We start from the raw sequence: 22768 nt of genomic DNA, 5'->3' as shown, positions 1-22768 counted from the left end.
AACCATTGAAAAGACAGAAAAGCCCCCTTATCCACACTTCTCAGAGCCTCCCTCCCTCCCTCCTTTTCTATATCACCACTCCCACTGTTTGGTTTCTGTTTCATCGTCCTAGGGTTTTTTCTTCTCTCAGTTGCTTTCTCTGAATTTCGATGGCGATGACGTTCTCGCCTGCAACGCCTGTGCGGACAATCTTCCAGCGCAAGTCACTCTCTCCTGGAGGTCAGTAACATCTTTGAGCCTTATTTTGCTTAGTTTGTTTGGGTGCTGAGAAACTGGAGGAAAATTAGAGCACCAAACAATAATAATAATGATAATAAAAATAAAAGAGGAAGAAAGAAATAAAATCAGGTTAACTAATTCTCTCGTTTGTTCTTGGAAAGAATATGAGAAAATGCTGCTCAAAGAAAGAATCCAAAATTTACCTCGTTCTTCGTTTTATTTTTCTTTCATTGTTTTCTCTGTGGTAAACTCTCTGCAAGTGCTGATCAATTTTCATTGCTGGAGTTAAATTTAAATTTTCAATTTCGGAGGAGCTAAAGAGTTCCCTGATGTTTCTTGGCAGTCAAACAGGGGCAATTTGTTTATCATTTTCACCTATTTGTCTTGATTTGGAGGTTTCTAGGTATTCGGTGGGAAACCAGTAATTGGCATTATAGAAGCTAGGATTCACCTTTTTAGTTTCTTTGATGTGCTTACTGGTTATTGCATATGGGGAACTTTGTAACGGGATCAGTTTTACAGGTTGTTACTGTAGAGGACCTGGTTATGAGAAATGCCATTTGAATATTGGTATTGCATTCACTTTGCGCTCAGCTGCAAATTATGTCAGACTTGGGGATGGCGCCAGGGAATATTCTGGAAAGCTATTTGTCGCCAAACGAAATTTTCAAAAGAGGCAAGTTGAAAGCTATGGATACAAGTATTTATTTTTGTTATTTTCAGGATTGAGTTTCTAGTTGTTTGTGCTTTTATGTTTTGTCGAATTAGACCGAGTTAAAGTTTGTTTGGTGAGTTGACTCAGATTCTATACTTTTGTGTGTTTCTTGCTGCATGTTCTTCAGAACAGGAATTTTTAGGTGTGCAACCATTGAAGAAATTGAGGCTGAGAAATCTTCTATTGAGAAAGATGTTGTAAGTATGTTTTGATGATTAAGTAATCTTATATGTAGTTTTATTGGAGAAAATTTGAGGCTATTGTCGGGATTCTTTTTGGTTGAAGTATATTTATTGACAATTGGAGTTATTATTCAGAAGGAAAGAATGGAGAAGACTATTGAAACAGTTCGAACAAACTTCAATTCCATTAGGACGGGTAGAGCAAACCCAGCCATCCTAGATCGGGTTGAGGTATGTGTCCATCTGCAGTCTTCCATTACTTGTTTAGTTTGTTTCTCTTATGCCTGAGTACCAAATGATGCCATTTCAGACATTGGCAATATGTTAATTCAAGAAAAGTGTTGATATGAATATGAGGCTCTGGTATTCAAACAGAAGTTGGTCATTCTCATTGCATAAGTAATCAATTTCTGTCTGTAAATCTTAGATATTAAGCCAAATTTGCTAAACATTCCTATAGCCTGAAGGTTCCAAAATAACAATCTTAAAAAGTGTCTATTGTGAGTGCTGTTCAATAACAAAATCACATGTTGACATCAGATTGTGCTTGTGAAAGGAACTTTTCTTGATTAGTTTTAGAGAAACATTTGTTCAAAGATGTTGATTAGTTGGAGAAGAGCTTTTGTTCAAAAATCTCCAAGGCAGAACCAACCAAGTCAGATAGAAAACTAAATTTACAGAATCTCCTACAGAAGCATGGCTACATGAGAAGAATCTCTTTTAGCTTCATAGGTGATTGCAATTGCCTGCATCTGAAGGAAGATTGCTTTTATTGGTGTTGATATTTATAAGAGTGGAAGGTATTGTGATCTTCAAGTTTTTGTAAGTTTCTTGAGAGGAATCGATATCAATAAGGTATTGCAGGTGTTATCTATGTGCTTTGAGAAACATACCCATATGCTTCTTGGTGTGGTATAATAACTTGATAGCATGTGCAAAATTCTCTCAAGAGGGAGGGTTTCTCCTCAAGGAAATACACTTATGTGCTTACTTGTGTCAAGAAGCATGTAGTTGTGAGGAGGGCTTCTCCTTTATCTTCTTTCGACCTTTGAAGGGAGAGAATATCTCTTTTCTAGGCTCATGCACCCAGAAGAAATTATGATATATTTCAAAATATTACCCATTGAGTTCCAATTTGTGCTTTTAGACATGTACAACTAGGTGCTTATATGCCTATTACCCATTAGGGTTCAAAGTATTGGCCGTGTCTGGTACGACTCGGCTGAGTCATATCTACCTTGGTTAGGTCGGAGACAGTTTTGATACTTGAGCTACGATTTACAGCATTGAACACTGAGTTGGTTTTAACTCCCATCAAATCGTCTAACTCGACTGATTTTTTGAAAAAATGAAAAAGAAAAAAGAAAAAATCATTTGACTCAAACCAAGTTTCAGATTTGACTCCAATACCCCAAGTTACATCATAAATCCCTTTTCTTCTTCTTCATCCATAAAATTGCCCTTCTTGGTTCCCTTCTACTGCTATTGTGGCGACTGAAAGTTGAGAAGCAACGATGACAATGTTCTCTCTTCCTCCGATCATCGTCTTCAAATTTTTGTGCTATTGGTGACATTTTGAACGGTGATGTGGGTTTTTTGTTGGCGACGACGTCTCAGTGGTGGTACTTTAGATCTTGAAAGCTTGAGATTGAATAGTCACCCTTACCTGGAGAAGAACATTCATATTTGGGAAAGAATTGGTATTAGGTATTTTTTTTACATACCAATAATATTTATGGTATTATATTACAGTATTATCCGGTATTATGGATTATAGATTAGATGTATGGGCTAAAGATGGGATTTTAAAAATATATATGGAAGGTAAATAGGGATATTTATATGGCTACGACATAAAGGTAAGAACACAAATAATTATACGGTTATAAATATAAATGTTTGATAAATTAATTGATTTACAATTAAGTTTATTATATTTACAAATTGAGAAAAATAATTAAAAAATGATAAAGTTCATATAAAAGAATATCATTTAATATATTTTAATAATTAATTAATAGAACTATAATTATTTTATCATATTGATTAATAATATTTTATTTTTGAAATTTTATGAGCTATTAAATTAATATATTTTGCGTATCGTCCAATACTGATCTGAATTACTAAGACCGATCTGCTTTGGCACCTTCCGAGTCAATGACCAATACCGTGACTTTGAATCATGTTACCCATTGAGTTAAATCATTTTCCTTTCTTTTAAATTATCATACATTGCTTTTCTAGGTGGAGTATTATGGGACGCCAGTCAGCTTGAAGAGCATTGCTCAAATCAGTACACCTGATTCAGCTTCTCTCTTGGTTCAACCATATGACAAATCCAGGTACACCCTCCATTGACTACATAGGATTGGGTGGGAATTATCGAGGTGGATGGAATCCACACCTGTTTTCATCCTTTTCAATATGTATTGCATGCTTAAAAGGTTGCAGGGTCCAAAAATCAACAGATTTTTCCTTGAAGACTTGGTTGAGGCAAAACAAAACTATAAACTATATAATATGATCCAAACTTCCTTTTTTGTGATCATTAAAAGAGATATAGGAAATGTCTAATTGTGTTGTTCTTCAGAAAATGAATATCTTTTTCTTTGCAGAATACCTCCTGTAATCATCTCTATATAGTCTTGATGATCCATGCTAATTTGACACTTTATGGTTTGTCAGCCTAAAGGTTATTGAGAAGGCCATAGTCAGCTCTGATCTTGGTTTGACTCCAAACAATGATGGAGAAGTAATACGGTTGTCCCTTCCCCAGCTGACATCTGAGAGAAGGAAGGTATCTTCTCTTAACCTTTCCATGTGGAAACATGGTGTTTACACTAGACTGCTGGTGACCTGTGAACTCTTTAGTTTTGTGAAGAACTGATATAGTTATAAAAAGAAAAAGTAGTTTAATATGCCATTCCAATGTTTCACACTGTCATTTCCCTGTTACAGTATCACAATTCACAAGCTTAGGAGGCTCAAACTTAGAGCATTGTTGTTGTCACAATCTTGGTTGTTTGTTAAAAGCATATCTTGCCAAAACCATCTGGAAATATCAAGCGTGAAATCATCAACTGTTCTTTCAAAGTTGCTGCTGAAAAATCTGATCTTGGATCCATCTTTGCTTCACACTTATTGCAGGAGTTGTCAAAAGTTGTGGCTAAACAAACTGAGGAAGGAAAGGTACATTTGCATCAACTCCAGTTTCATTACTAAATTAAGTTCATATTAGTTTTAGTGTATCTTTTAGGTTGTTAAACTTGGAATTTGGAAATACGCAGATACCTGCTGCTTACCAAAGCAGATGAAGAGGACATAGTTTAATTTACAATTTGAGTTGAAGTTAATTTTTATTTAAGTTCTACTTTGTCTATATGAAGAAGTGGTTGAAATTCAAGTTAGTGTTGGGCACCATTATTTCATTATTCAAGAGTCAATGACTTGTAAAAAACTATAACGTAGGGAATCATTGGTGGTGAGGCTTGCTGAAGACAATGTTTAAATTACCAAAGGAGCATGCATTTTCCAAAACTGCATTATCTTGATCAACAACCCACTGATGTGATCTTGTGTTGTGGCGATCCAAGCTTGTATTACCTAGATAATTGTGTAGGTGATATCCTGGTTGTTTGTCCTATTCTCTTCAAATCTTTTGTTGATCTCCCCTGTTTTTCATTCTAGGTGGCATTGAGGAATATAAGAAGAGATGCACTAAAAGCATATGAAAAACTTGAAAAGGTTTGTTTTATTTTTACTTTTTCGTTTTTTATGTTATTTTTAAAATTTTTTCAGTTATAGCCCCTTTGCCTTTTCCCCCTTTTCCTCTAGGTTTCCTGTCTTGTGATATTGACCATCTTTTGCAGGACAAAAAGCTCTCAGAAGATAATGTGAAAGACTTGTCAAGTGATTTACAGGTACATAATCAAGTTGATGCTTACCTTTAAATAGTTCATTGTCTTATGTATTACTAGGTGCATAAACTATATTCTGGGGAATAATTACTATTTTCATCACTTGAATCTAGTCTGGCAATTTTTTTTTTTGGGAATGGAAAGGGCATATGGATTCATTCATATAATGCATGACAGTTTTTCCTTGAAATTTCATTCCCAAACATACTATTCACCTTGAATTTCTCTTAGAAGATCCTAGAAATAAGGCACTTCTCTTATGCCCATACATTTATATTTCTTCATCATTATCAATATATATTTCTCATCCTTCCCTTGAACTTTATTATTATCAATATATATTTCATTTCTGATATAAAAAAAATTATTTCTTCGTCATCAATGAATGAAATAGGAAGAATGCTATTCCTTGAGGACTCAACTTTTTTTTTTGTTTTTTGTGTGGTTGTGAAGAAGAAAATGTAAATCATATTCTTTTACACTGTACAGTTGTAAGGGCTCTCTGGGAGATTGTCTTGGCCTTGTTTGGGGCTAATTGGGTGTTCCCAGAGAAAGTCAAAGAGATGTTAGTCAGTTGGAGGGGCCCTTTTGTGGGGAGAAAGAGGAAAATGATTTGGACTTCCATTCCGTTGTGTATTTTTTGGACGGTTTGGAAGGAGAGAAATAGATTAGCTTTCAGGGGGGGCTCTCTAGCTATTCAGAAACTAAAGAATTCTTTTGTTTGTAACTTGTGGAGTTGGGCTAGGGTGTATATGGGAGAGGATTCCTCTTCGTTTTTAGGTTTTTTGGAATGGCTTGCCGTTCCCTAAGGGGTGGTGAGTGTTGTTTTTGCTTAGGCTACTATGTATACTTCCTGTATGCTTTGTGGCTTTTTGCCTCGTAATATATATGCGCACACTTATCTAAAAAAACTTTGTTCTTGTTTTTATGTAGAAGCTGATAGATGAGTATATGAAGAAGATTGAAACCATCTACAAACAGAAAGAGAAGGTATTGTCCATGTGAATATAACCAATTGCATAAGAAGAAGTTTTGATTGTTTTGAGATGTAGATTTATTTTTTATTTCTTTTGGTGTATGTGTTTCTCATATGAGTCACATTTGTGAAGATGGTTGGAGTATAGCACTCCATGAATGCCAAGATGGAGATCTCTATTCCTAAAATTAGGGGTGAAAGTATGCTATTTTTAGCTTGTGTATTGAAATTACATTCTTGAATCACGAAACTACATAGAGGAGTGAATAGGTAGTCTAAGGTGGTGTTTGTTTTTTTGGCTTTTTGCTGAAAGCAATTTGTTTTCAGAATTTATGTTATTTGTTTTTCTACTTTTTTATGACTTATTATAAACTTTTTACTAATTAGAAAAAGCCAAAATATGTAGCTTTTTCTAAATAAAAAAAATAACATATTGGTTTTTCTTTACTTTTTAATACTTAATAGAGATAAAATACTACAAAAACAAACAACCTAATATTTAACACTATTAAGCATTAAGGGTTCTATTTAGAATTAAGTAAAAAAACAAACACCACCTAAGTCTTTCTTTTAAAATTTCAAAATTTTACACTAATTTATTTTTCCTTCCAACTTATTAATGATCAAATTAATTAAATCAACATAAGCCGTGCAATACATGTGGAAAACTGCCTACAAAGTATCAAACAAACTCTTGTAAATGTAAAAATTACAGGTCAAATGATCTTAGATAAAATTCACCAATCATAAAAGGGATGTATACTGTTTCACCTCATCTGGATACATCTACTCCCAATGGTCTTATACATATCAATATCTATATTCTTTGCTCACGTCTTTGATGTAGCACCTAGTGCTCCTTAGTGGATCACCTCAACCCCATGCTCCTTACTTGATCACATCAACCTCGTGTTGAGGCTTGTGGATTGATGTACGACTTTGTCTTTCCACCAAAAAGACTTCTAAGGCTGCTTCTTAAAAGCTTTGAAAATTTGAAGATTAGGGCAAAGTTGTAACTCCTTAATTATGTGCATTACCATTTAAAGTTTTAAACTTAGGTATTTATAGAAAAACCAAATTATTAAAACCCAAAAATGTAATTTTTCACCAAAAAATCTTGAACGTAGAGGACATTTGAATGTTCCATGGAGGATATTTGAACATTCAATCAAGCATTTCAACTTTGTGCTAGACATATGAACTCTCTAGACGTTTGAGTTGCCTTTCCTATTGCCTTTCCAATTTTCCTGTTTTCCTTCATTTTCTTCTTCTTCTTTTTTTTTTTTTAATTTATTTATTTATTTTTATCTCCACAAAATTCTAATTGCTTTTTCTTACATCTTTAAACACACTTAACTCATCCTAATCTGATACCCGTGTAGCTTGAACTTGATTAAGACTGTTATGACTCAAGGAGTTTAGCAGTGTTAGATCAGTGCATAATTAGAACAAAATTGTCAATTTAATCTAAAACATGGACATTTACCTCAAACCGGGTCGCATTCAACCCATTGTTAATTGTCTTGATGCAGTCTTCAGTAAGGGTTTGATTTCAGGTTTAGAGAATTGTGTGTTTGTGTGCAGTGGTAGTGGGAGGTGCAGGAGGAATTGGTTTGGGTTGGTTTGGAGGATTTTGCCTAACATCTTTGATCTGTTTCACAGAACCTGAACCTATCATGATCCACTTGAAAATGGGCTGGGTCGAGGTCAACTTGGATGGGTTCAGGATGTGCAGGCTTGAATTTATCTTACCTGAGAAAGACGAAATAAAGAAAGGGAAGTGAAAGTGACTGGAAATAAAACTCCATATGAGCTCATATTTGAAATGACAAATGAAGATTAAGAATGGTGTATGCGATTGAATCTATGCAGGAACACCCACACTTAAATTAGCTGGCAAAGCACATTTACAACCCCACATGACAAACAAATGAATTTCAATAACTAATATATGTACGGAGTTTCTCTTTTTACTTGCAATAATTTCATCATTTTCTGGCAATAACATTTGTCTACCTTTGTGCTTTCTTTCAGGAGTTGCTGAAAGTTTAATGACCAGCTGTATGCAGATGAGTGAGCTTCCTCCATGGTGATCGACCAGATCAGTCCTTTGCTTTGGTGCATATTTTTGTCATTTTTGTAATTTCTTTGGGCAAAGTGTTTTCCCTCTTTTGTTCTCTATTTTATTTGTTGTTGCTTTTTTTTTTTTTTTTTTTTGCTTCCTTTTCCTTTTCCTCTTTTCCAAATGTAAGAAAGCTAAAAGATGTGTCTTAAAAAACAGATCCCTCAAAAGAGTTAAAAAATTAATTGCACTTTTTGTTTGGTATATAGAAGAGTATCAAAATTAGGAGTTAGTGGCACTATAGCCCCTCTTAACATGGGAACCCCATGTCATGTATCACAATCTAATCAAAAGAGATGCGGAGGTCCTCCACAATGTGATCATCTCAACCTTGCCCTTCAGGTTTTACCCATATGTTTTGCATATTTGTGATTCTGAATTCCTTCTGTTCCGTTGGTGTGTGAGCCTTGGAAAATATAATTTGACGGTCACACACAATGCTACCATGAATTGCAATTCAGTGTTGTTGATAATCTCCTAAAGACGAATGAAACCCAAAAGCACAGCCCCTGGAATATGTTCTCCACATTCAGACAGATAATGTTTTAAAGAATGTTCCTGAGCAGCTAATGGGAATACTTTCATCTTCGAAAAAGAAGCCATGAAGGTATCTTTCATCTATAAATGATCCAAAAAATGAAATAAAATGCGAGCAGGCCAGGGTCCACACGTGCAATTGCTAGCCTTGGAAATTCTCTACTGAAGTCTCTACTCTCTTGTAATGTTGTGATCAATTTCAACTGGCAATCTTAAGCTATGTGCATTGCAGGGTAGTAAGACCTGCCGTGTACAAGGCATGAGTATCATCCAAGCATGACTTCCCCGGCACTAGTATTCACAGACAAAGCTTTATACATCCAGGGTCCGTCATTTTTCAGGTTTGTCCGCTGTGTCTTTCGACTATAGCTTTATTGCCTTTGATGCTTCTTTGTCGGGTTGGAAGCAAAGCTGTAGGGGAAACAGTTTCTCGGAAACTTCCAAGGGATAAGGAAAGAAAAGTTTTCATAGGAACCTCCAAAAGCTACTAAAGTTAAGGACCACCCCCTCTGTACAAAATTGGGCTAGGGTTGCTTCCTCCAAAAATCTAACCAGTTGTTCTGCATTCATAGACTAGTCCACTTGGCTCACCTAGATAATCTTTTCTCTTCACTTTTCACACACTAACCAATTGCCTCTCTTTACGTATATTTTACACCAAAACCAAAGCAAGTCAGCAAGTGGCGGTGCCCATCCTGGTTGGATATGTCCCTATGCCTTACGTCATGGTCACTTCAAGCCCTTTGGAATGAGAGGATTAAAAGTATTTTCTAACGTTTGGAAATGGCTCTTTATCGTGTTGACAATCTTTTGTAAATCATTAAAGACTTGCTTGAAATGATTCTTCCAATTGTTATATAACATATTATTAAAAATAATATTAAAACATTTTTTATTTCTATTCAACAATTATTTTAGGAATGTTTTGAATTGAAGCGCACCATAAAGAGTAAAGACAGTAAAAAGTACTTTTAACTAGGATGATTAGGCGAATGGGATTTGAGTCAAAAGCTTGTGAAAATTGGATCTCATGTTGTTCCGCATGGGAATGAAGGGTTAATTTCATTTACATTTTCTTGATTTTCGTTCAATGGATTTAATGTTTTATCATATACATTCCTTATTCTTTCATTTATTATTTTCATACACCTTTCCTCTGTTAAAAATAATAAAGATATTTATGCAACCTCTTTATCATAGTTGTAATTTATGCAAATGAATACGTGAATTTGATGATTTAGAATAAATTTTAAGTTAATTTTATTAAACAATTTTAATACTTAAAATAAAAATTAAATAATAAATATTAAGTGATCAACTTAAGTCATTATGTGATAATTATTGGGGTTAACTTTGTTTTAAATTAAAAACTCTTCTAATCTTTTTACCAAACCAAAAAAGAGGAGTTTGTATAAGCCCATTGTTGAGTTAAATTGGGGCTTCTAGGAGTGAATTTTAATGGTACTTTTATCATTAAAATATACAAGGCATCTCTTTTAAGCAATTCACATTATATTTTTTATTTTTTTATATTTTATTTTTCCCATGTAATTATCTTTTGATTTTTTTAAAAAGAAAATATTCGTTGAAAACTGAATCTAGAAATTACAATTTTTTTTCCCATGTAATTATCACATCCAAACAACCCTTACACCCCCGCGAAAAATATAGTAATAAACAACCCATGATTCTAATTATATTATATTATTAATGGAGGATATTCATAAGTTATCTCATAATTTAAATATTTATAAATATCGATATACTTACAAAGAAAGAAATAAAATGATAAATTATTTAACTAAATATCCATTTGATAATGATTCAAAAAAACATTTATAATCTTCTAATATTTAAAAATTTTATCATTCAAATACTAAAAATATTGAAAACGTTTTCTAAAATTATCATCAAACATATTCTAAGAAATGTATTTATAATATAGAATTAATCAGATAGATATTACAAAGTTTGGTTTTCAGTAATATTGTGTCCTATTTTTTCATTAAATTTATAGATATTATACTCTCTTTTGATAATAATAATAAATTTAAGATATAAAAAATAAAATAATAAGATCAAATTTAGTGTAAAATGATAAAGTATATACATGTGTGTGACATGATATAATTGATTATACTTTTCAATATAGACGGAATAGAATACTATTAGATATCAATATCCCATTCATTGCTTGTAAACTTTAGTGTCATCAAATTATCATATTAAATTAATATTATTCTGCCATTATTGTATTAGGCTAAGTTAAACAGAATCTGCCACTTTTCTAATCCTGATTGGCAAATTCTCAAGCCAAGTAAGCCATTGTTTATTCTCCTCCTTTCTTTTCCTTCCCCACCAAGCCATCATATAGCTGGAGGCCATGTTGGATCCTCCCAACGTTATCTCTTTCATTTTCTTTCTTGGCTTTTTCACCTAAAGAATCTGATATTTTAATAAAATAATTCTCGTGGGCAAGATATAAACTAATTTATTCACATTATAAAAATAAAAAAATAAAGGAAAAAAATAAAATAAAATAAAATCATACGACACACGGTTATGGTGGAAAATTCAGTGAGTCATTTGTTAATGTCGTAATCATGGTTTGAACTTTTAATATTTTACTAATATAAACTTTTTTTTTTTTTTTTTTTCTGCTTTGATTGCTTTAGAAGCAAGCCTTTTCAAAGAAATCATCTTTCTAAACTTCAATATTTTTATGGACCAAATATTTTTAAAGTCGGTGGTAAATAAATATAAATATTGGAATACACCTGTCTCCTTTACTTATAATATTGTACAAAATTCATCTTTATTTCATGGTCATCAACTCAATCCTTTTATATTATTAAATAAATATTTATTAATTATTTATTATTTTCACATATTTTATCTTATATAAAATTAAGGTGGTGTTTGTTTTTTTCTTTTATATTATTAAATAAATATTTGTTAATTATTTATTATTTTCACATATTTTATTTTATATAAAACTAAGATGGTGTTTGTTTTTTAACTTAATAGAAAAAAATCAAAATATTTAACTTTTTATATTCAGCTAAAAATAGTCTGTTGATATTATCCAACATAACTAAACATGGAACCTATTGATAACAAGTTTACTTTAATTATGTTGAATGATGTCAACACGTTACTTTTAACTAAATAGAAAAAACCAAAATATTTGATTTTTTCTATTCAACTAAAAAACAAACACCATCTAAAATTTTAAACATTTTTTCTAATGAGATTTCTACACTAACCATTTAAAGTTTTGACAAATTCTAACTTATTTAAACTTTAAATGAAAAAAAAAATAAAAAACTAATCCTCTCTCACCCTTTTACTATCAAAATGAAAATAAAAGCTTTTGAAATATATAATTAAGAAGAAATAATTAATAAAAAGGGATTAAATATTATTTATATTTATGAATTTACACCTTCACTTGTTTTTATTTAAAAAGTAACCTATATTTGACGTAAATACCCTTAACTCTTTCAAGTATTTACAACATATTTTAAAAGAAAAATATTATTTTTATGGGTTAAATTTTCAAAGTTGGAGTTCGGATGAGTCTTTTAATCAAATAACCTAAGTAGAGTTTGAATTTTTGGAGGTGACATGGTATTAAATCAAAACCTAGACCCTTGGTTAGGCAAATGAAGTCAAAAGGTGGCTGGTGTACCCGTTCAACTAACTTTACTCACAATATTAAAAACCAAAATTGTATTTTTCTTCCTTAATTTAATAATTTTTTTCCTTACATTAATTTCAAAATATTTACTTCATTATAAAAACGTTGAATTAGAAACCTAACACTCGAGTGACTCAGCATGAGTCCAACAATCTTGATCGTGGTCCAAGTAAAACAATTAAAAATATTGTCTCTTCTACCAAAAATAATATTAAATAAATGAAAACAATCCCCTGTTAATTATTATTTTTTTAATTCCATTTGTCCCCATGATTGAACTCGCACCTTCCTGGAAACCCTCTGACATGCTGGTCTGACATGGCTTGCCACGTCGACAAATCTTGAGATTATAATATTATTTATATTTTTGTATGGTAAGATGGGCTTGTCTTCATCCGCTAAAATATTATATTAGTCCTAGTTGTATTGTACATGTGCATTAAATAAAAATCATATGCATAAACAAGAGTTCAAAGTCAAATTATAATAATCTGCACTGGGATAATTTTTTTTTTAATAATTATTAATTACTAAAAGATTTCTTGTATTGGGCAAGTGGAAGAAAGGGTTGATTCTTTTTCTAGGGTTCCAAACAGACTTAGGGTTGGAAACCCCAAGAGGTCATTTTAATTAGTATATACCAAATGTTGGAAGGTCATTGTATAGAATAAACAACAATGGGTGCTCTCTTTCTTTGATCCCTTTCTTCCTTTTCAATAAAATATGATGTCCTTATCACTTTTTTCTTTTTTCTTTTTTAAAAAAAAGAATTAAAAAAGTTGTTGAAGAATTAATAATTTCAAAAGCCACTGAACTATAGAATCAAGGCATAGGTAGTAGCAACTATGGGGTAATTGCCACATTTTTTAGGGGCATATGGGCCTATTTGGTTGACTTCAAATGGCCTAATTTTTGGCATCTACTAGTAATTTTGGGAAATTGGGACTTCAAATTTACCGGCACTTGTAGTTTAAGTCCAAAATAATCCATTGGCAGAAAAAATGGTAAAAATAATACATATCTTAAAATATTTGTCAAAATAATTTTTTGTATCGACATAAGCATTCACATGAATTTTTTTTTAGTGTAAAAAATCACTGTTAACTATGATTTTAAAAGTTTTAGAAATGTCCTTAAAACTACTACTGTGATTGTGATTTTATGATTTTTCTTAAAACTATAATTAGTAATTATGGTTTTAAATTATTTTTAATCTATCCCGTTTTAATGGTATTGTGATTTTAATATTATTTTTAAAATATTATTTTTATAATAATCATAAAAATTACTAGTTGATTATTTTTGGCATCTAGTAGCAATTTTGGGAAATTGGTACTTCAAATTGACTTGGAATGCCCAACTAACTCATGTGGGGGTGAGGAAAATTTCCAACAACCATGAAAGCAACTTCACATTTGTTGGGCATCTACTCTTTATCCTATAGGATACCATGTAAATGCATTGGTACACCTGCCTGTCATGTCTAGTGTATGTATGATTGAGGTGAAAGTGTGTTGCAGTTTCCAACAAATTAAATGCCTTCATCATCAGAAAAATGACCAATGAATATGATATTATATTTATAACACAACTATTTTCTTATCTAATTTATAAAATAAAAAAAATCAGATTTTAAATAATTTATTCCAAGAATTTTTTTTTTTGGGAAATTTTATACTATGTAGATAAAATAGGATGCAAAATTGTTATTATTATTTTTAGATTTGACTTTCTAAATAAAATTTTATTTCTAAAAATAATTAAAAATTATCATTTTTTATTTTAAAGAAATTGCATTTGAAAACATTGAAACAGACGCTTTATATATTCTAATTAAATTTAATGGTTTTGTTTATACTTATTATATAAAGATCTTTTATTTTATTAGAAATCATGTCACATGAAACTTAATATATATTAAATTTAAAATTTAAACAATTTGGTCCAAGAAAAATGTATATTTTATTTTTGCTTTAACCACAAGTAGAAGCCACACCTAGAAGTTTTTATTAAATAAGAAGCTAGTCACCTAATATATTAAAATTTAAATAATTTGGGTCAAATAGATTATATATATATATATATATATATATATATATATATATATATATATATATATATATATATATATGTATTAAAAAAATCTAAAAACAATTTTCATACATGACTAATTATTTTTTTGATTTCTGATCCAAACTAACCTTTGGTGCATGCGTGATATGAATGTTGAACAATTTTTGAAACTTATATGCAAATTAGTCCATTTGGATCCATGTTATATATATATATATATATATATATTTATTCTTTTAATTTATTTTGCTTTCCCTACCTTACCTCCATTTTCTTGGTCTCGTTCCCCATTTTAGTTGAAAAATGAAATCATAATTGGTAATTATGTTTCAGTTCGAAAATAAAACCTCAATTATCGATCGATTTTAATTAAAAAAATGAAATCTTAATTAACAATTGAAACCTCGATTTAATTTTTTGATGACATGGCTTACATATCATAATAAAAAAGGCTAATTTAAATATAAGTTTTGTAAAAGAATTAAATCTTATATATATATATATTATAATAAGACTATTTTACCCAAAACTTTAATTTTTTCCTCTCAAAATTAATTATGGCTCAAAAAATATTAATGATCACACTTTGGCTTAAATAATTATTCTTCCAATTCCATCGGATTTATAGTATAACAATTATTGGAAAAATAAAAAAAAAAGAAAAGAAATTAATGCAATAATATATTGATGTCAAGTCAACACGTCTCATATTCACGTTTTGACGTGAATTGTCACTATATAAAATCTTTTTTAAAACCATAAAAAATTCAATAAATAATATATAATCATAACATGTTAGAAGTTTTCTTAAAATTTACAAATTTCTCTTTGAAAATTTGGTAAAAAAAATGTAGAATGTGAGAAAAAAAAAGACAAGTGGGTGGTCATCCACGTGTTAACTTAAACCACAAGTATGGGCAGTTGTCGTTTAAATCACGTGCGCGCGCGTCCCAAATAAGGAACTGACACGTGGCAGTCAAACCACGATCCGATGCGCCCATCTCGATAATGTTCCTCAGATTGCCTTGTCTCGAATCTCGTGATTTGGCTTTGAATCAAAATTAATTAAAAACTCTAATAACCTTTTCTTTTTAAAAATATATAAAAATTTTCTTATTTTTAATATTATCAAATAGTTATTTTAATTATAATTACAGGTCATCCGTTTAATTTTGAGTTAATTTATTATGTCCAGTACTAACTGGCTATTCAATATATTATAATAATAAATAGAAAATTTATTATAATAAAAACATTTAATTTAGGATAAATAATGGTTTTTTAGTCAACATCGATTGTATTTTATATTATTTTTAAAATAAAATATCTAATGGAAAGGTGACGTCAATGTTGCCACGTAAGCATTCAACTCAGCGCTCAGCGCGTGGAGCAGCTAGAGGTGGATTGGCAACTGACTTGGGCCCACCAATTTCGCAGTGTCCACGGATCGTGCTTCTCCGCCCAACACGCTCTGGCCGTAGGATTTGTGAACCGACGGCCCACATTTCGTTCCTTCTCACCGCACCTCGTCAAAGGCAAAGATCGCACCACGTAGGATTCTCATCGAACGGTAAATGAAACCTCACAGCACTAAAGCAAATGATCTCAGCCGTTGCTTTTTAAGTGGGCCCCGTAGTTCCCCAGAAATCCACCTGTTGAAGCCGGTCCTTCGGTTCCAAGATCCCTAAGTGATTTCGAGTGCTGTACGGATATTAGAAAGATATTTATTTATTTAATTTTTCCTGAAAGAAGTGGGACCACAAAAGAATTAGAGGCTGAAGACGTGGCATTAAAGAGGCGGTTGTTGAGGACGCACCTGGGGCGCGTGGGGTGAGGTGGCTGTGGAGCGGAGGATAAAGGGATATCATAAAATTTTACACGTGGCTGTTAGGTTTGCGGAAAGACTTTGATTCCATCAGACATGGACGTTTATGCCACGTAGGCGAGGGCCAACCACAAAAAGTACACAGCTTTGAGAAGAGAGAGAAGAGGGATAGAAGAGGAAGAGGTAGAGAGAGGACTTCACCAGAGAGTCGCCGGAATCTGGAGTTTTTCGTGGTTGTTGTGGCCCGAAGCCAGGTGGAAGCGCGGTGAGGAGGTGATTAGAGGCGGAAGTTTAATCAGTATTTTGATGAATCGGCGGTGTTATTTGATTGGATGAGAGAGGATTGGAACTCATGGAGAGAAATAGAGAAGCAAGGAGAACAACGATGGCGGCGACGAATGGATTGTCCAGACGGAGGCAGAGGAGTAGCAGTCTTCGAGATACACCTGGTTGTGATTTCTCTCAGATCTCTCTCCTTCTATCACTTTCCATCTGTTCCTATCGCTTTCGTTTTGCTCTGTTCTCACTTTTTTTTTTGTTATTTTCATGGTGTTTTTGGCTTAGAAGAAGATGGACAGGTGGATTTGCCGGAAGCGGTGAGGTTGCGGGAACGAGGGAACAAAAGAGAGCGAGATCGAGATTTCTCGAATCGAAAGAAGCGAAGGAGAGGGGAAGGATTTGTTCAGAGCGGTAACGAAGAAGGAGAAGAAAGCTCTGAAGAAAGCGTAGAGGATGAAGAGGAGTACGAGGAAGATGATAGAGCGGCTTGGGTGATTCCTCCGCTCACTGCATCATCGTCATTGACGTCAAGTCATAACAACCGGAGGAGTTTCCCCCCGGCGGCAAAAGTCGGTAGGCAAACTACGGCTTGGAAAGTTACTGAGGAGATGATCGGTGTTCCGGTTCCCAGGAAAGCTCGGTCAGGTAGTGAAAATTTTGTTCTGGATTAGTTTTTATTTCTGGTTTTTTTCCCCGTGATTTGGTTGTGAAACTTTTGATTTTTTTCTTGTTTTCTTCTTTTTTGTTTTTTTTTTCCTCTTATGTTCTGGCAGCGTCTAAAAAAAGGTCACATCATGAGTATTGGATTTCAGGTGGTGGTGGTGTGGAAGAGCAGAATCACCGCCATCTTTCCACTTCGCCGGCAGGGCGCAGTATAGATGCTCTATCGCCCTCTGCTTCCAGTCCTTCCGTTAGAAAGAAGATGGTTAGTTTCTTCTTTCAGTTTGACAGATTTGAGTTTCAGCGATGTTTTATTTATAAGAAATTAAAGGTGTGGTTGTGTCATGTTGCAGAAACCGACTGGACCCAAGAACCGACCTCCTAAGGTTTCCAAATCTTCTTCCGCATCAGCTCATGATGAGATGGATGAGCTTGAAGTTGCTGAGGTTTTGTTTGGGCTTAAGAAACAATCCCAGTGCTCCAAAAATCAAGAAACCAATTCAAGCGTGTCTCAGAAGGTTGATTCAAAAGATTCAAATGGTGTGGTTCATGATATTAAACCGTCAGTTTCTTCACCAATGGCAATTCCTACGCAGAAGTCCCCACAGAGCTCAACTTTGCCTCAGACCATTAGCCCGTCATCCAAACCTGTGCTTGGTGTTGGTATGTACATTCAGATTTTGGTTCAAATTGCAAGTCATGTTCTTTTCCTATGAATCTGAGTGGTTTCTTTCGTTTTTGGTTTTCTTTTCCTTCTTTGGCACCTGCAGCGCAGAAGAGGAAAAAGCTGCAGGCTGAGAATCCTTCTAATTCCGACCAGGATGTTGCAGTTAAAGTTGATATTGAGCAATCTGCAAAAATGGAATTTTCTTCATCAAAATTGGAGAAAATATCAAGTTTTAGTGATGAAACATCTGAGGCTTCCAATTTGGGTGTCTCTCAAGCATCTATGTCACTGGAGCCACAGAAGCAAGCAATCAAGCCAGAGGAATTAAAACCCTTGACCAAAGAATCTGGAGGAAGCCAAGATGGGATTGTGACTAAGGAGAAGCCAGTCTTGCCAAAGGTGTCCAGCACGAAATTGGATGTTGATCTTGAGGATTCCACAGAGAAAAAAAGGTGCGTATTGAGGAATCTCTCTTTTTCTTTATTTTTCTCCTTTGGTTTTTTTTGATATATCTGACCTGTTTTCTTCCTACTGCTCTTGGTGGGATTTATCAGAATTTCAACTGTCTCCGAGGTTGAGAGCCGTCAGGAGGAGAAGTTCAAGATTGATCTGATGGTGAGGTTTTCTTTTGTCAGGCTTTGTGTAGATTTCCATTGTTATTTTAATCCCAAAATTCTGAACCTGAATGCCCTTTGGACAGGCTCCTCCTCCTATGGCATTATCTCCAGAGAGGGATGGCTTGACTGGTTTGGTATCAGATCCCAACCTTTTGGCTCAGGATGTTGAAATGGTGAGCATGCTTGGCCCCCCATTTTTAATTTCCCCTTTTACTGCTATGAGGTTTGACTCAGTCTTTCTTTATTTTCTAATGCAGAAGAAGGAAATTGTGATGAAGGTTGAAGAAAAGGTGGAGAAGACCGTGAAGAAGGAAGCAGTGGGAGAGAGAATAGAAGAGAAGAAAACAGAGATAATGGGGGACAAACATGAATCTCCAAGGCTTGATTTTGATAAGGAGCATGAAAGTGGCAATGCCAGTAGCACTAAACTACAACAGCAGGGTCAGAAACAGCAATCTTCACCTAAAGCTTCTATTATTCCCAAAGAGGATAAAACCAGTAATCCAACTTTCCACCTTGATTTTATTGTTTGATGTTTCTGAAATGTTTTTCAATTGACTTGTTAAACGATGAGTTTTGATTGTTGGTTGTTTCAGCTCAATCTAGTTCATTGACTTTGCCAATTGCTGTAACTGGCTGGCCAGGTGGTCTTCCTCCATTGGGGTAATGATCCCTTTTCCTCCTTTTGTTTCAACTTCTTGTCGTATTTAGCTATTTGGTGGGTAGCGCTTCATAGCTTAGAAGTTAATTCGTCTTTTTTGTTGCCAGATACATGCCACCTCTTCAAACAGTTGTGTCCATGGATGGAAGTAGTGGATCTTCCACAGCAGTACAGGTATTACTTGCTTCTTTTCCAAATCAAACCAAAAAGGTGTTTTATTTTTTCACTACTTTTTGAATTTGCTACTGAATGATCAATATTATGCAGCCTCCACATTACCCTCTCTCAATACCTCGACCAAAGAGATGTGCAACCCATCAGTACATTGCTCGTAACATTTACTATCACCAGCAACTTACAAGAATGAACCCTTTCTGGTCGGCGGCTGCTGGTTCAGCATCTCTATATGGTGTGGCCAAGCCCTACAATCTTAATTTCATGCCTCCCACTGAAAACATGATTCTTGGAAAGCCATTGCAAGGAGGCTTTCCAGGTGCGAGTTTAAACTCCAAACAGGGCAAAGGGCAGGGTACTTTTCCACGTCATACTGGAAAAGAGAAAAGCCCAGAGGCCACGAACTTCATGGATGCAGCACAAAAAAAACAGCTTGTGATTCACCAAGCCCCACAACCTGTGCAGCCTGGTAATTTGCTGGTACGGTCTTCTCCTGTATTGCATTTTTGTCTTCAATTGTTGAGTTACTTCTGTTGGTAGTGTTTTGAAAGCTCATTTTTCTCAACGTTTGATGTTGTGGCATGCCCCTGCCTTCATAATCCCTCTGAGCCAGCATCAAGCAGCGGTAGCAGCTACTTCTAATCCATCTGGACCTGCAAAATCTGCCACCTCTAGTGCCAAAACATCATTGTCTAGTAATTCAGCTGCTGGAGCTCCTGTAAACTCTTCCTCGTTGCCACCAGTTGTGAGCTTTAACTACCCAAATTTGCCTGCAAATGATGCTCCATACTTGGCAATATTACAGAATAATGGGTATCCATTCCCTATTTCTACACATGTTGGAGCGCCACCACCACTAAGAGGAGGAACCCAATCTCAGGCAATGCCCTGCTTTAATGGAACTTTTTATTCTTCTCAGATGTTCCATCCTTCTCAACTTCACCAGCAACAACCCCATTCTCAACCTCTGGTTCAACAGGCTAATCAAAACACAAGTGCATCTAGCGGTTCATCCTCATCAAACAAGCATCCACAGACCCAGCAACTGCGAGGGACACAGATTAGTGGCAATAGTTTTCTTACCCCAACAACTATGCAGTCACAGCAACTGCAGAAGCAACATGTGCCATCATCCCATCAATCTCGCAAGCGTGATGTTGAATTGTGTGGGGAAAATACCCAATCAGCTGTTGATGCCCGAGCTTCTCATATTCAAAAAAATGTCTATGGCCAGAACTTTGCAGTTCCAGTTCCTCCAGTTAACTTTGCTTTGATGCCGTCTGCAACCTTGGCTGGTGGAGGGAATCCAGGTGAGAAGCAGCCGCAACACCAATCACAGCAGCAGGGATTGAAAGGTGGAGTTGAGCTTATCCCATCTCAAGCATTTGCCATGTCATTTGCCTCCTTCAATGGAAGCAATACAGCTTCAGGCATTAACTTCTCATCCATGGCACAAAATCCTGTAATCTTCCAGAGCCTTCCAGATATGGTTCGGCATGGTTACCAGGTTGCACCTGCAGCCCAGATGACACAACAGAAGAATTACCAGATATCTGAGGGGAAAATTGGAAATGACTCGAGCAATGCTGAGGATGGAAGAAAAACTATTCCTGGAAAGTCATCAAATGTTGGGCAATCCTTTAATTTCTGCAAGCCAGGTTCTACTGATCCATCAATCTCCACGCTCATGGGAACCACTGTATTTGATGGTTCAACAAGAACTCTGAACTTTGTCTCATCTCCTGCCAATCTGAATCGGCCTTCTCGCACCACAACTAGTCCTGTGGCAGCTAACGGGCCGAGTCAACAGCAGCAGCTGATTCAGCTTCAAAAGCAACATGCAATTGGGAGTGGTCGAACTAAAGTTCCAACAAGTAGCAACCACCAGCCTTCCCCTTCTATTACTACCAAGTTTCCAAATAATCACTCTGTGTTTCCACAAAATCTAGTTCAAAGCATGAGTTCTGCCCAATCTTCTCTGTGGAAGAACTCGGCAAGAACCCCAGCTTCTCAAGTCCCTGCACCATCCACAAACTCTGCAATTAAAAACCTTCCCCAGCAACAAGGAAGAGCACCACAAGGCCAGACCCAAATATCTTTTGGAGGCAGTCCCAGATCTACCTCTGCGCCATCTCCCTTTGTTACGGGGTCTCCAACTAATTCTTCAATCTCCAACACCACTGGCGGCAGCCTGAGAACAACTCCAATGAGCAGCAAAGCAGGCCCATCGATTCCTATGTTACAACCCCAACCAGCTGACAATTCTTCATCCAGCCCCGGCCAGAAATCTTCTCCAGTGTGTGGAAGGAATGTACCCTCAATCTTAAGCACATGTCCCAGTCACCTCTCTGAAGTCAAGTACTAAAATGCAGTTGCTACAAAGCCCAATCACTCTTCACCAGTGCCTATGTTCAGGTTCTCTCTCCCTCATCTGTTATGAGAAAGAAGTCATGTGAAGTCTGATATAACTGCGTATCACCTGATGTCCCTGGTGTCAATTCCTGATCTGGCTGCCTGTGCCACTGCTGTTGCCACTAAATATTAAAGATGGTGGGATATCTTTGCGACCCTGCTCATATTCAAGTCTAACCATGTCATTTTGTGCCGTGCCTATGGATGCTCAGGTCAGGCAAGCTGCTCAGAAACTATGATGCATTGGTTGATTTATTGTCTCCCAAAAATTTGAAGAGGAAAACAGATGAGGCCACTTAAAATTTTGGGGGCCTTGTATGTCAATGCGGGAGTGTGAGGGATGTGTGTTTCTTGTGGATGAAGAGGAAATGTGAATCTGTATGTTGGCTCTTTTAGACCAGTGAAAAAGAAAGGCAAATGAAGTGAAATGCAGTTCCTGGAGACGTAAAGGATTTTGTGAAAGTCAGCTTCTGACCACGTAAAGGTGGTCCTAAGATTGAAGCCCACACGGAATGGCCACCATCATGGGCCACATCTGCTCGTGTGAACTGTTGGGGGGGAGAGTGGGTATGAAGACAACAGGATAAAAGAGACGGTAGTGTTTTCTTAGGCCTGCATTTTCCAACATGAGGACCCATCAGTTGGTGGTGGTGATGGGGTTTGACTGTATTGCTCATACATTCATGGGGTCAATTTAACTTCATTGTTTCTATGTGATTTTGATGTGTAAATATTATAGAAAGCTCGTCTCAAATTCAGTCCTTTTTAATTAGGTGGGATGGGAGAGGGGGACCAACGAGGAGCTTTCAAGCCAGAACAAGAGCAGGAAATCTCTAGGCTTACAAGGTGGAGCTGCAGTTGGAACTTGGAATCATCTGCTCTGATTGGCATTCTTTTGTATTTTCACTTTCCCTCTCCTTGCCCAGTAGCTCCCATTTCCCAAAATATTAAGGTTATGTTTGGTTATTGGAAAATGCCATCACGTGAAATTTTTTTTTTAGTTTGGGTGATATGGAAAATATAATGGAA

The 22768-nt window shown here is 35.0% G+C and overlaps 2 protein-coding genes across 5 annotated transcripts; both read left to right on the top strand.

Moving 5' to 3' along the window:
• On the top strand, positions 1–8338 carry LOC100263214 (ribosome-recycling factor, chloroplastic). The gene is made up of 11 exons (XM_010653659.3): positions 1–219; positions 742–895; positions 1062–1131; positions 1252–1347; positions 3364–3461; positions 3805–3916; positions 4267–4308; positions 4807–4863; positions 4989–5039; positions 5970–6026; positions 8047–8338. Exons 1-11 carry the CDS (start codon positions 150–152, stop codon positions 8062–8064), a joined length of 825 nt encoding a protein of 274 aa, XP_010651961.1. The 5' UTR covers positions 1–149; the 3' UTR covers positions 8065–8338.
• An 8047-nt stretch (positions 8339–16385) lies between these two features.
• On the top strand, positions 16386–22456 carry LOC100252941 (protein TIME FOR COFFEE). 4 transcript variants are annotated; one of them, XM_019221101.2, is made up of 12 exons: positions 16386–16718; positions 16834–17193; positions 17361–17473; positions 17562–17871; positions 17979–18327; positions 18430–18490; positions 18576–18665; positions 18750–18990; positions 19089–19155; positions 19261–19327; positions 19421–19807; positions 19941–22456. In XM_019221101.2, exons 1-12 carry the CDS (start codon positions 16622–16624, stop codon positions 21690–21692), a joined length of 3894 nt encoding a protein of 1297 aa, XP_019076646.1. In that variant the 5' UTR covers positions 16386–16621; the 3' UTR covers positions 21693–22456. The 4 variants fall into 4 exon arrangements, with proteins under 4 accessions (XP_019076646.1, XP_002272732.3, XP_059593820.1 ...); XM_002272696.5 differs by having other exon boundaries at positions 17322–17473; XM_059737837.1 differs by having other exon boundaries at positions 16392–16718; positions 16837–17193.
• Positions 22457–22768: the final 312 nt, after the last annotated feature.

Source organism: Vitis vinifera, chromosome 7 (genome assembly GCF_030704535.1).
Source record: "Vitis vinifera cultivar Pinot Noir 40024 chromosome 7, ASM3070453v1".
Taxonomy (NCBI): Eukaryota; Viridiplantae; Streptophyta; class Magnoliopsida; order Vitales; family Vitaceae; genus Vitis; species Vitis vinifera.
The sequence above is the reverse complement of the archived record's forward strand: the minus strand, read 5'-3'. Positions and strand labels throughout refer to the sequence as shown.

What these genes read in the sequence shown, in the direction of transcription:
- LOC100252941 (XM_002272696.5), top strand. Translation starts at nt 16,622, where the DNA reads ATGGAGAGAAATAGAGAAGCAAGGAGAACAACGATGGCGGCGACGAAT. An exon ending in GGTGGTCTTCCTCCATTGGG is followed by an intron (nt 19,156 to 19,260) that starts GTAATGATCCCT and finishes TTTTGTTGCCAG; the next exon opens with ATACATGCCACCTCTTCAAA. An exon ending in GATCTTCCACAGCAGTACAG is followed by an intron (nt 19,328 to 19,420) that starts GTATTACTTGCT and finishes AATATTATGCAG; the next exon opens with CCTCCACATTACCCTCTCTC.
- LOC100263214 (XM_010653659.3), top strand. Translation starts at nt 150, where the DNA reads ATGGCGATGACGTTCTCGCCTGCAACGCCTGTGCGGACAATCTTCCAG. An exon ending in CAACCATATGACAAATCCAG is followed by an intron (nt 3,462 to 3,804) that starts GTACACCCTCCA and finishes ATGGTTTGTCAG; the next exon opens with CCTAAAGGTTATTGAGAAGG. An exon ending in ACTTGTCAAGTGATTTACAG is followed by an intron (nt 5,040 to 5,969) that starts GTACATAATCAA and finishes GTTTTTATGTAG; the next exon opens with AAGCTGATAGATGAGTATAT.